Genomic DNA, 14102 nt, shown 5'->3' on the forward strand with positions numbered 1-14102 from the left:
GTCCACCATAGCAGCAAGGTAAGTACTGTCATGGGGATGGTGACGACCTTCTCCAGGTGGTCCCTGGACTGGGAGTAGACCGTCGCCAGCCACTGCTGCAGTGGTTGCATCCAGAGCCTGGCGTGGCGCACCACATATGTACACGCTGCCATGTGACCTAGCAGACACAGGCAAACCCTGGCCGTGGTCAGGGGAAATGCAGAGACTTCCGCGATGAGGTACATCAGTGTCCTGAATCTCTCCAGTGACAGGAACGCCCTGGCTCAGGTCGAGTCGAGCACTGCGCTGATGAACTCTATCCTATGTACCGGAACCAACATGGATTTTTTGTCGTTTACCAACAGACCGAGGCAATGGCAGGAGGCTAACAGCTTCATGACATCCCTTTGTACCTGGCTCTGCCCTTGACTAGCCAGTCATCTAGGTATGAGTAGATCTGGACACCCCGACATCTGAGGTAGGCAGCCACCACTGAAATGCTCTTGGTAAATACCTGCGGTGTTGTTGCTAGGCCAAACGGGAGGACTGCAAACTGACAGGGTTTGGGACCCACTGTAAACCAGAGGAAGCGTCTGTGTCCCTCGAAGATGGCAATGTGAAAGTATGCACTTTTCAGATTGAGGGTGGCATACCAGTCTTCCGGATCCAGGGAAGGGATGATGGAGGCCAGGGAAACCATGAGGAACTTCAGCTTTGCTAGGAAGCGGTTCAGGTCTCGTAGGTCCAGAATAGGTTGTAGACCGCCCTTGACCTTAAAAAGTACCAGGAACAGAACCCCTTGTTCTTGAACTCTGGAGGAATGACCTCCACCACACCTACCTGCAGTAATCCCTCTACCTCCTGCATGAGGAGACCCTCATGAGAAGGGTCTCTGAAGAGGGACAGGGAGGGGGGTTGGAAAGAGGGGTAGAAAGTAACTGAAGGGTGTAACTCCACGCCATCGTACTGAGGACTCATCTTTCCGACATTATAGATGCCCACGCAGGGAGGAAAGGAGAAAGGCAGTTGGTAAAAATAAGGGAGGGAGGATCCTGGGAACAGTCTGGTATGCTGCCCTCGGGTGCACCCTGAAAATGAGCACTTGCCCGCTTACATATTGTGGGTCGAGCTCAACCGAGAGGTTGATAATCAAGTTGGGCCATTTCCAGCACAAATCCACGTTTTCTCACCCTCGTTTGTGTGCGTGTGTGGGGGGGGTGGGGGAGGGTGAGAAAACCTGGATTTGTGCTGGAAATGGCCCAACTTGATTATCATACACATTGTAAGGAGAGTGATCACTTTAGATAAGCTATTACCAGCAGGAGAGTGGGGTGGGAGGAGGTATTGTTTCATGGTCTCTGTGTATATAATGTCTTCTGCAGTTTCCACAGTATGCATCCGATGAAGTGAGCTGTAGCTCACGAAAGCTTATGCTCAAATAAATTGGTTAGTCTCTAAGGTGCCACAAGTCCTCCTTTTCTTTTTGCGAATACAGACTAACACAGCTCTTACTCTGAAACCACTCATAAGTATATGCATATTACATAGATATAGATCTCTCTCTATATATATCCACTCTGTATTTAAAGAATAAGTGATATAAATTTGAAAAGAATACACCGTACTCTTCATATATAACGAAATGGTTAAATTGCTACTTTAAGTATAAAATTCATTTTACCCTTGGAGCCATGGTCAGTACCTCCATATATAAATGACATTATATATATATATATATATATATACTCAATGTGACTGAATATACCCCTAAACACTTGTAATAATCTTTGCATAAAAAATGCCTTATAAAGCATCATTTGAAAACTCAATTTGCTGGTCAGTATTGTCTGATAAAGTATGTGTGGCATGATCGTACCCTAGTACGTCACATTCATGTAATATGTCATGATTCCATGTGACCAGAGAGATGAGATCAACTTGCCAAGCTGGCCTACTTTAAATTTGTTTCTTCATGCAGTCCTTAATTTTAGGATTCCTCCAATTGTTCTTTTCAAATCAATGGTTTCAGCACTAAAAACTGTTTTATTTTCAAACATTTAACTCTTGCTTCCTGATGCCAATGCATATATAAATATATGGAGTAGGATTGAGGGGAAAGAGAGGTTGTTTTTGGTGTCATAAATTCTCAATGTTGCAAACACAGATTGCTCTACAAGAAGAAGTCTCAGAAATTCTGAAACTAAGACTGGAATCACTTTTAAATAGTCAGACTTTTTAAGCCTAATTAACTTGATACAGGTGAATCATTTAACGTTATCTGAAAGTGCTCTTTTCTCTGAAGCACCAAAATAAACATTTTGCATTATTTAAAGCACAAATATATGCACTGATTATCTTAGGTGACTTTTATGGCTTTTCACAGAATCCCAAATTAGGAGCGTCAAGCGTTGTACCCTTGAACTCCATAATGAAGAGTGACATACCTTTTCCTCCCCATTAACTGAAGTTTTCAGTGGGAGAGCTCTTCCAATTCTTCCTCCCAAGGAAGGAACTTTTGCATAAAACAATATGAATTTTAATTTTTAACACTTTTTAACACACAACATAAACCCTATAAATCACACTAAAGTGAATCAAGTAAAAATACTACAAAGAAACAGAAAACTCAAAACAGATTAACAACATATCACATATGAGGATTTTGTTTATTTTCAATCCAACTCATTCTTAAAATTTCACATTTTTCCTTTAGTTATGTAGAAGTCACTTTGTCTGAAAACTTTGTTCCTTGTTCCAAGTTCTCTGCCACTCAGGAAGATGACACTGCATCAGTTCTTGTTTACACTTTAAAATATTTCCTGCACAATCATATTAACAAGATTTTTTTAAAATGAAAGCATAGCTTCAGGGGCATAATTCTGCAGCGTGAGTTGGATTCCACAGCCTGTTCCGTGGCCATGAAATCCTGGAACAAATGAGACCCCAGTAATAAAACTAAAATGTTTATTATCATTGTTTTAACATTTGGTTAGCGTTGTGAAAGAATGTATAGTAAAATAAGGTTAACATAACCTATAAGGGAATTTCACTTAAATAATTCTATGATGGCAACTTGTTTTTTCAGGGATTGCAACGGGGTCCACTCATCACTCTGGTGCCTCCTCAGCCTGTCTTGGGAATTAGCTCTGCTGTTGAGTGTGCCCCCTTTATGTGGTGCATTGCCGCCGTGATTCCTGCTCTTGGACCCACGTCTCTCCAAGGACCATGGTGTCCTCTTCAGCGACACAGCCCTCCGGCCGTGCCACACACTGTGATCCCCCATTCCAGAGGACCTGCAGTATACTGTTCAGCCACTTCCTGCCAGTGGCAAACTGCAGTCCATGGTCTAGCCACTTCCCGCGTGGCTCCGGCACCCCCTTTACCCTTGTATCAGCGCCTCAGTCTGCAACCCCCCAGCAGTCAGCCAGGAGTTGTCTCTGGCTTCCTCGGCAGTTCTCTTGGCCCTTCAGGGACACAGTCCTTCCTCCCTGGGCTCCCAGCAGAGAACTGCCCTACTCTGCCTTGTAGCTTCCTTTTTATATGGGCCTACTCAGCCCTGATTGGCTGCCACCAGCACAGCCTCCCTAGGGCTCCTTTTAACCCCTTTTCTGCCAGTGAGGGGCAGCCGCCCCATCACAGGGATATTTTTTCAAGTGGATAAAATAAAAATACCTACAAAAATATGCAAGACTTTCAATCAATTAAGGAATTAGAACATAAGAATGGCCATACTGGGTCAGACCAATGGTCCATCTAGCCCAGTATCCTGTCTGCCAACAGTGGCCAATGCCAGGTGCTTCAGAGGGAATGAACGGAACAGGTAATCATCAAGTGATCCATCCTTTGTCACTCATTCCTAGTGTCTGGCAAAAAGAGGCTAGGAACATTTCAATTAAAATGAATGAAACAATTAAAGAAGAATATTATGGATTCATACCCAGATAGTGCTATTAGATTACGTTTTGGAGACTAACATTTACCTGTACATCCCTTCCAAGATTTGAAGTGTTCTACTACAACCTCTTCTAATTTCTTTAATTTTGGATGACTGTAGATGATTTTATTTTTATTTGCAGGTCCTGTAAACCAAATAAAGTCATTTTAAAAAATATACCTGTGTGTCTTTTTTGGAATAAGTATATAAGAGGTTCTGTGAACTTTGTTTTCTTGTCTACTTCTCTCTTCCAAGTCTGAGAAGCACCAATTCCCAACATTTCCAATCTAATTACAATAACTATCTAGCACATGAACTTCAGTGAACTCATTACTGAAGCGCATGTTTGTTAAACCCAGTTTTTCAAGACCAGAACATTACTTTTGTTGTGGTCAAATTAAAAAAGTATTGCACAAGGCTAGTTAAGAGATTATAATAATAATTTATAGTTAAATTCTAACTGAACTTCAAGGCTTCAGATCTACAAAACTGTGATTTGAAGACAGATGGAACTGTTTAAATAGAACACATAAAAGCTGCAATGTAACTACCATCCAGTTTTGTGCACTAGGAAAGAGAGGCACCACACTGAATATCAGACTTATTTTGCATCACGAATAATCAGCAGTTAGGCTTTATGTTGAATAGACCTTCTGCCAGATTTAAATTTTGAGGGGAAAAAGTGCTCTTCTAGAAAAAATTCAGGAAGCAAATATGCTGACTTCAAAGGTAAACACTGACCTGTTCTATTGTTGTAAAGAAAATTTCCATTTGCTGAAGTCACAGATGTGTCTGAAAACATGTTTTCAAGTTGCCGATACAATTTCATGAAGTCCTCATTCCGGCTAAGTTCATTCCTGGCACGAGTCAACCCTTTATAAAAAGATAAGATGGTTTAATATTCAAACTCTTGAGTAATCTTAAAAATTTGGTGTTTTGCTACATATAAATTGAATTTAATTCAGAATCAATTCCACATTTCCTTAACTGAAACCGAAATAGAATTTTCTGAAGCAGCTAAGGTTATAATGGAAAGGCTTATGTAATTGGGAGTAAGTATTATTTCAGGGGGTGTTAGCGTGTAAGTACGAGGACTAAATGCACATAACGGAAGTCTACATCCTGTTGAGGAAAATTAAAAATGATTATTAAAGAACTCTTAAGCTTGTCCTTTTCACCAACAGAAGTTAGTCCAACAAAAGACATTACCTCACTCACCTTGTCTCTTTAATATTATCCAGTTTAAATTAGGAAACTGGCCAGCTGTTGAAGATGCTTTCTGCACTCAAGGGGACCCATAGCTGAAAACAGTTGAGCTACTAGTGTAAGCAGGACAGTGTTACATGTCTTCTTGAACGTTTCTGTAACAGTGCAGAAAAAAGGTTTGCCCTGGTTACCCTAACAGCTGAACTATTGCCAGCACTGGTTCAAGGGAGCCCACTGTAACGGAGACTGTTGTCAGTAATCAACTTCCCATTGTAGAAAGGGCTTAAGGAAGCAGTGAAACGGAAGAAATGGGAAAAATAATAAATGCATACTCCAGTGCATGCATCTACTAATACAACAGTAATAGTCTGTTGTATTAGTAGATAGTAATAAAATGTCAAAGTAAGCATGTATGAAAGCAGTAATTGTAAAAATACCAACACATGAATGTCACAAGACACTAGCATATACATTACTATTTGCTAATGATTTCTATGATCTGAGGCATTCTGTAAGATTGTTTTTTTTTTTACATTGGTATCAAATCATCCAGAAGTGCTAATGGTATCATGAATACAAGGTCTCATCAGAGAGCTCCTGTCGGCTTAATAACGCCACACGTCTGCAAGAAGCAGTAGCTATATCAGTGGGAGAAGCTCTCCTGCCAACACACAGCTGTCTACACAGGGAGTTAAGATCGGTATAACTACACTGCTCACACCCTGGACTGATGTAGTTCTTCCGAAGCAAGTGTGTACTGTAGACGTGGCCAGATTCATATTAGTTTCTTTCTAAATTAATAAGGATGTGTGTATATTGCATTGGAAATCCAGGGTCAGACTCAAGTGTGAGTCCAACCCCGCCCTACCAGCCACACACAAATCTTTCTGACTTGGGTCAGCAAGCACTCAGGACCTGGCTCCTTGGATTCATCTGGGGAGCGTGTAGAGAAGTCCAAGCCCTAGTCCCACTGTGAGCTGGGTCTAAGCCCCATCATTTTGCAGTGTGGATGCAGTTCAAGCCACAAACTCAAGTCAAAAGGTCTGCATAGTGCAGTATGGATACGCTAGCATGATTGAGAGACCCGGGTCCCACAACTGTAGACCCAGGTTTACAATGCAGTGTGGATGCTCAAGCATACCAAGGCCACAAGCACAGGTCCCACAGACCAGGGTTTACAACACATTGTAGACATATCCTAAGTGGTTAAAATATATTGTGTATCTTATTCTATACATCTGTTTGTACCCTGAACCCTTTCTAGATATGTGGTTCTCAGCCTTTTCCATACCATGGCCCCATGTTACAAAAGAAAGTGTATGGACCAACATTCCTTTCCATCTAGCCACAAAGAAAGGGTGGGTGGTAGTTACCCCATGTCATAAATATAAAGGGAAGGGTAAACCCCTTTGAAATCCCTCCTGGCCAGGGGAAAGCTCCTCTCACCTGTAAAGGGTTAAGAAGCTAAAGGTAACTTCGCTGGCACCTGACCAAAATGACCAATGAGGAGACAAGATACTTTCAAAAGCTGGGAGGAGAGAGAGAAACAAAGGGTCTGTGTGTCTGTCTATATTCTGTCTTTGTCGGGGATAGACCAAGAATGGAGTCTTAGAACTTTTAGTAAGTAATCTAACTAGGTACGTGTTAGATTATGATTTCTTTAAATGGCTGAGAAAAGAACTGTGCTGAATAGAATAACTATTTCTGTCTGTGTATCTTTTTTGTAACTTAAGATTTTGCCTAGAGGGGTTCTCTGTGTTTTTGAATCTAATTACCCTGTAAGGTATCTACCATCCTGATTTTACAGGGGGGATTTCTTTATTTCTATTTACTTCTATTTTTATTAAAAGTCTTCTTGTAAGAAACTGAATGCTTTTTCATTGTTCTCAGATCCAAGGGTTTGGGTCTGTAGTCACCTAGGCAAATTGGTGAGGCTTTTTACCAAACCTTGTCCAGGAAGTGGGGTGCAAGGTTTTGGGAAGTATTTTGGGGGGAAAGACGCGTCCAAACAGCTCTTCCCCAGTAACTAGTATTAGTCTGGTGATGGTAGCGGCCAATCCAAGGACAAAGGGTGGAATATTTTGTACCTTGGGGAAGTTTTGACCTAAGCTGGTAAAGATAAGCTTAGGAAGTTTTTCATGCAGGTCCCCACATCTGTACCCTAGAGTTCAGAGTGAGGGAGGAACCTTGACACCCCAGGTTGAGAAAGAGGTTACTCGCCAGTAACTGTTATTGCTTGAATGTGACACCCCTGCACACTCACACTTCTGCAGCTGGCATCTCTTGGCATAGAGCTGCCCAACCATATTGAGAGCCATTTTGCCCCTTGAGGAGAATTCCAAAGACTCCAACCACTCCTCAGTTCCTTGCCTAATTTTGGAATTATTAAACTGAGACTCAAAAGAAGTGGGGGCAAGTTGATGATGAGTAGGAATATGCAGAGGCAACATGCCTGATGAACAGTTACTGGTAAATCTCTTTTCCAGTGGCTCTGCATTCTCCCATTTGTGGGAGATTAGTGAGCAGTACCTCTCAGAAGATGGGATGAGCAATTCCAGGTGAACAAGGACTTAAAAATGAGCATCACCTTTGGATGACAGATCAAGAGAGTATTAGAAGTGCCTACAATCTTGCTCTCCCAGATCTGACCCAGTGAAGGACAACAATTTTTTTGCGTTAAGACCATACAGTTTTTCAAGTAATGGCTTTGCAATTTCTATAAAAAAACTAGTAAGGAAGCCTGTAATATGGGTGCTGTGTTCAGATTAGTTAATACCTTTTGATATATCCATATAACTGAACACGGACAAGTCATAACAAGGGCATAAATGAGACTTGGGAAAATACAGACAGGTTAGTGACTTCTCCAAGATGGAAACAGATGGCTGGAGACTGAAAATGGGCATGAGGACACTGACAAATCACATTTCTCATATGCTCTACAGTTTAGAGAATATTTGCCATCTGGCCTGTATCTAACTAAGTCTGTGGGCTGAAAGGCTATGAGGAATGACTTCTTCACAGATGTCTGCTGTATGGTACAGATGATACTCTGACAAACCAGAGGTCCCAAGAGCTTTGTGAAACAAGACTCCAATCCCAAAAGCAAAAAAAAAGATACATGAAGCAGAGGAAATATCCCATGACAGCTACATCCACCTCATGATGACAAAGATCCAATGAATTGGGAAGACGTATCATATTCAAAGGCAAACCCTGGTAAGGATTACTAACATCATCTTGGCTCCGTACCAGCTGATCACAGAATCACAGAATATCAGGGTTGGAAGGGACCTCAGGAGGTCATCTAGTCCAACCCCCTGCTCAAAGCAGGACCGATCCCCGACTAAATCACAGACAGATCTCGTGAACCAATAGGATCAAAGAGAATACACAGAGGAATTTCTGATTCCAGCCCAAGACAAGGGGCTTCTATCAAGGACATTAAGTCTTGTTTGACCATGTATCAGAACTGGAGACAATGAGCGGTCTCCTTGCCTAGTCAGGACTACTCTCCTTGTACTACACAATACCCGAACAAGACCTAAGACAGACATCTGTGTCATTGCATGTAAACTCTCTTCAAAGTATTTGCCTGGACATAGCTCTCCACCCTACACCACATGAGTATGTGGTATTGGCCAAAGAGAGACAGCCTGCCAAGCTAAACAAAACAGCTCTCAACTCCAGAACACTGGCATGAAGCTTTCATCTGGGACGAGATCCACAAACATTGAAAAGGTGGGGGTGAGGTGGCAAGATAAATATCCCAGTCCACATCTGGAAATATTCCTTTAGAGATGGTAAGTGAGGTGAGAAGGGAATTCCCTTATATATGCGTTTCCTTCACCTTTTCCATCTTGAATGATCTGAGATTTAAGTGGCTCAGTTGTAAGTAGGGTCAGAAGAGGTAGAATCTTTGTAAATCAGTGTTGTGAAGACCACCGATATAGCCTGGGTGTGGTATCACCCAGTTACACTGTTAAGGAGCCTGTCTGTGGGCCAAGGTCCAGATGCGGAAATGAATGAAAAAATGCCCTGACACCTGGAAACTTGAACATTTCTACTGATTTCATCTGGAGGACTCCCACAAAAGGAAATTCTAGACCCTCAGTAAGCTATCTCTGCAGGAACTGAAAGTAAACCATCTGTAACCATCACCTTTGTGTAGTGTTTATCTGAGATTAAGTTTCTGATACTGGAAAGACTCCAGGACAGGAGATCTAGGTATAAGAGTGCCAACATAGTATACCCCAAAGGATCAGGGGACTATTGTGCTCCCTATAAAAACAGAGTTAACCATGCCAGGTTCTCAACACCAGACTCAGACTATCCAGTTAGGTCTGGGGACACATCCTCTGAGCAACTTATGCTAGACAGAGGCCCACTGCATGTGAATATGCTGTATTGCACTTAGACTAGTACATCACCAAAGCTGACACTGGATGAGGAAAGCATCAAGGATCCTGTGTGCAATAACTGCACCTTTGGCAGTAAAGAAGGAATTAGCAGCAGTTGGGACCATTCCCATTTTATACTCTCAGAACCCATCACCATATATATATATATATATATATATATATATATATATATACACACACACACATACACACACACACACACGCATTAGGAAGGGGCAAGTGGCCCCAGATGCTGCTCTCTAGAAGATTACACAGCTTGATGCCAGGAGGTACTAATCCCACGAACAGGAATGTGCAGAGGCCAGTCAAAGAAGAATCCAGGTTTTATACAACAGTAAGATCTTTTCTACACCATCAAAAATGGAACACACTATACTCCACTGGTGATGGCGAGGGAGGAAGAGGTAGTGCAGACAGTGTTCAGGCACTTTACCGTCACGTACCTAACCCTGCAGAGCCAGGAGACATGATGGTAAAAACACCAGAGTGCTGCCCACGCTCTGTCTTCCATGGCTGCTATTACCAATAGAGCTGAATTGTTGGGGAATTACAGGTCCTTTTTTTTTTTTTTTTTTTTTTTTTGGCCAGTGTAGACACTGCCTTAAAGACCTAATCCATTTCTGCACAGACCTTTTAATGGCTGGTTCTATCTCTATTCTGGTCTATTGCTGTATCGTGCTCTGAACTCTGATTGCATCTTCCTCATACTTCACTGATCTATCTCCATACACACATCATTGCTTTCCCAATCTAACTACACTATCTCATCTACAGATTATTTCAAGTCTTACATTGAGCATGATATTTTCATCAAAATGTAAGCTGCAAAAAGAAAATATACAAATTTTATTTGCAACTCATTTTTTAAACTATTTTTGTTCTAAATAATTTTAAATACTCATATATACCTGGTACTCAACGTAATATGTTTTTATTTCCTAGTAATTAATTGGAGGAGGAAATAAGGAGCAGAGATAGTTTGTTTGTGAATGCATTTTACCTTTTGATCCATCCATAATTCCACACAGGAAGATAAATAATGATCGTGTTCCCATCTGCAGGAGTAGTTCATAACCATGATACAAACTAATGCAAAGAGCAAAATCTCCTTCAATTACGCCCTGTTGTATCCCCTAATAAAACAATTATGACACATTGGATTAAATAAAAGAGGTCAATAAGCAACAGGGATCAAACTGCAATTTTTGATGCCAAAAATCAGTTTAACATTTGAAAAATGAAACTGCAAAAGAAAACAATACTGAATTGGTGGTTTGTTCCCCAAAAACCTCATGAACCAGGCTGGAAATGGTTTGGGAAAGTTTCCTAATAATTAATAAAAGTAACCTTTTTTCTCAAAGGAGTCATGGAAGAATTTTGATAAAGGAATCACTTGAGAATAATGGACATTGGCAAAAATATTTTCAAAATACACCAATGCTGTTTTGCTTGTCCTCTGGAATAAATTAACTATCTGCCTTACCAAGAGAATACCATTTTGTTGTACTGCTCTTTTTGTTGTACTGCTTGTTGTGTTTGGCAGGATGGGATTTCCTTTACACTTACCCAACCTAAGCATCTTGAGTTGATAAAGTTGTACTGGTTGTTATAAATTACATTCTCTGTTATGCTTAAGGCACTCATCGGACTTTGGAAAACCATAAATGAACTGAGTTTCTCTGTATAGCTGTCACCTGGCTTACTGAATAAATGAAGGGAAGACTATTTGTGATTAGTAAAAACCCTGGGGCAATTTAAACAAGGAGGTGCATTAGCTGAATTTTCAGATCTCAGAGTAATCTTGGCAGTTATATTTTACACATCTAGTTCCCTATATAGTTTCAGATGGATACAGTATTCTTCCCTCTTTTCCTAAATCAGGGGTTCTCAAACTGGGGTCAGGACCCTTCAGGGGGTCGTGAGGTTATTACAGCAAGGGTCGCGAGCTGTCAGCCTTCATCCAAACCCCACTTTTTCTCTGCATTTATAATGGTGTTAAACATATAAAAAAGTGTTTTTAATGTATAAGGGTCACACTCAGAGGCTTGCTGTGTGAAAGGGGTCACCAGTACAAAAGTCTAAGAACCAAGGTCCTAAATGGTCCTGCAGTGGTGTTGAGAGTGGTTAAACAAGTTGGCACATTCCATCCCAGGGCTGCATATCTGTGGTAATTTCTATTTATAGTTTGTCAAGCATTTTGAGATCCATTGGTATTTTATGTACTATGTAAATGTAGGAGTATTACTACTTTTTATTGAATACTGTAGAATATAAACTCATTTAGCCAATTACATTACTAAGTAACATTTACCGCATTGCGTGAAGAAGGGTTTTTCCGAAACTGATCTCTTGCTAGAATTATCTGGTACTTTGTAAGGCTGGGAATATCACGCTGTGCCAAAACTCGAATTTTAATCAGGCGGCCAGCAAATGTTTCCAAAACCTGCAGGTAAAACAAAAAGCACATATGTAATGCAAAGATAAGAAATGATTGTGCTTTTTCAAAATTTCGTTTATCTATAATAAACAGTCAGCTTTAATAAAAGGTTATCTGCCAAACAGAGATAAAATAAATAGAATTTAACTGACTCTCTTAGTTTGTAGGTTAAATGGTAATTTTGTAGAGACTATTCTGTGATTAAATTCACTTCAGGATCGCTTATAGTATAGCAGATGGATACTGCCCATGTTATTTCCCATTACAGTGTTCTCCACTGTCAAGGTAAGTTTCTTGTGTCTTCCAGGGTGTAAGTATTTTTTTTGTAATTTAATTCTGTTCATACACATCATGCAAGCCTGTTTTCTACTTCAGTGGAACAAGGGAAATTACCTGCTCTAATTCATCTTAATACTGTTTTTCTCCTTTGTTCCTTTGCCAAAGGTGGTCAGGATTTTTTTCCATATACTTAGTTTTGCATGAGCACTAACTCTACAATTTTATTATTGGAGTAATCAGATTTTGCTCTAGACAAATGGCCTTTTCAATTTGTTGGTCCATTTGGGTAGCAGTATCGAAAGAGTCTTAGCACTCTGTAACACCATCACAAGTTTTCTCCAAAGACATCTTTGTTAATTTGACAAGAGACCATTAACTCTGAATTCATGTTAGCTGTATGCGCTAGTAATCAGACTGAGGTAGTGTCTGTACTAACTATATTTACACAATTTCCCAGAGGTTGTAGGAGGAGCTCAGTTGAATTGGTGTAAAAGCCAGTGAAAGCTGTAACATTCAGAAAACTCTGGACGCCCTACCTGTTTATAACCATTTTTGTTAAACATGTTGAAAAACGAGGCTAACTGCAGTAGTAAGTACAGGTCTGCTTGTTGGAATCTTGGGTACCAACAGCTCCCACCAGTTTAAACACTGGTTAAGGCTAAACCAGAGGGAAACAGTTTGGGAAAGTTTCCCCTGTGTCTAGAGTGAAATGTACTAACAGCAGAAAATCAATATCAGATAAATCACAGTTTTAGAAGTAGAACATGTTTATTCCAGACGTCAACTATTCCAGTTTTACTTTGCATAAACCTATAATATTCCGATCTCTAACTATGGTAATTATCAAGTCTACAATTCATCTACATGTACCCACTACGATGACAACTGAACATAGTTCTTTTTGCTCACTTGCTTCAACTTATACTGCAAGTTGTATTGTTCTGGCTCCTTATTTTGCATTTGCTAGGTTAGACATACTAGGGCACTTGAAGGCAAGTCCTGGGGGAGGGGAGAGCGATAAACTGCCTCAGCTCATCTACAGAGATTTCTCCCCCCACAGAATCACCAATGGGAAAGGAAAGGGAGTGGGAGAGGAGCGAGAGGAGCTTCAGTATGGGAACATATCTCCATCCCTGCATGTCACAGACCCGTTGAATGTGGAAAACCTAACTAAGGGATTATAAAGTCAGCAGACTAAGCAGCCCATTATGATGTGAGCAGTGGGCTGTTTATTGGAAAATGAGTCTGGGGCTCCAACTACTAACTTAATGCTCTTTTGGGTGGATCTGGGTCTGCTTCTCTTGCCTCCTTCCATGGCCTTGAATTGGGAGACAGAAATGATCCACTGCTAGGACCATGATAAAATGATGAGAACGTGAAAAACCTGAAGACAAAAGTGTAGTGTGCATTACACCCAAAGACCTGTATAGTGTAAATTAGTATTTGAATATAAGCTAACAAACATAAACAAGACTTCTAACTAAAAAATAGCATATACAAAATATAAAGGTAGACATTTTTCCTTTAAAGGGAGCCAACGCCTTTGCTAAATTTTGATAACATCATAGCTATGGTTTTATGTACAGGTTTTTTGTTTTTTTACACTATTATTTCTTGTAATTAGATACATCTTTTAAATTTTTCATTATGTATGTTTGTGTTTCATCTCCCTGACCTAATCTGCGGTATGGAAGAAAATGATATCCCCACTACATACACAGTGTACAAGCACTGACTATCTGATCTAATCATCTTCTACAAAACAAACCAAGAAAGACTATTATGAAAGACAGCAGGATTTAGTCACCTGGAGCTTCAAAACTGAAGTAGATAAGGACTGTAAACA

At 40.5% G+C, this 14102-nt stretch overlaps 1 protein-coding gene across 12 annotated transcripts in view; it reads right to left on the reverse strand.

Moving 5' to 3' along the window:
• The window catches only part of FANCM (FA complementation group M), a 145443-nt gene that overhangs the window by 73299 nt on the left and 58042 nt on the right, over positions 1–14102 (reverse strand). For 11 of the 12 annotated variants that reach the window (XR_012159625.2, XM_073350241.2, XM_073350244.2 and 8 more), the window contains 4 exons: positions 11852–11983; positions 10541–10673; positions 4655–4786; positions 3960–4058 (listed from right to left, as the gene is read on the reverse strand). Coding sequence is in view for 11 of the 12 variants with exons in the window: in XM_073350241.2 (XP_073206342.2) it covers positions 3960–4058; positions 4655–4786; positions 10541–10673; positions 11852–11983 (496 nt within the window). In the remaining variant the exon portion in view is untranslated. Of the gene's footprint in view, positions 1–3959; positions 4059–4654; positions 4787–10540; positions 10674–11851; positions 11984–14102 lie in introns of those variants that run through there. The other variant, XM_073350247.1, reaches the window with a different exon arrangement.

This window comes from Lepidochelys kempii, chromosome 6 (assembly GCF_965140285.1).
Source record: "Lepidochelys kempii isolate rLepKem1 chromosome 6, rLepKem1.hap1, whole genome shotgun sequence".
Classification (NCBI taxonomy): Eukaryota; Metazoa; Chordata; order Testudines; family Cheloniidae; genus Lepidochelys; species Lepidochelys kempii.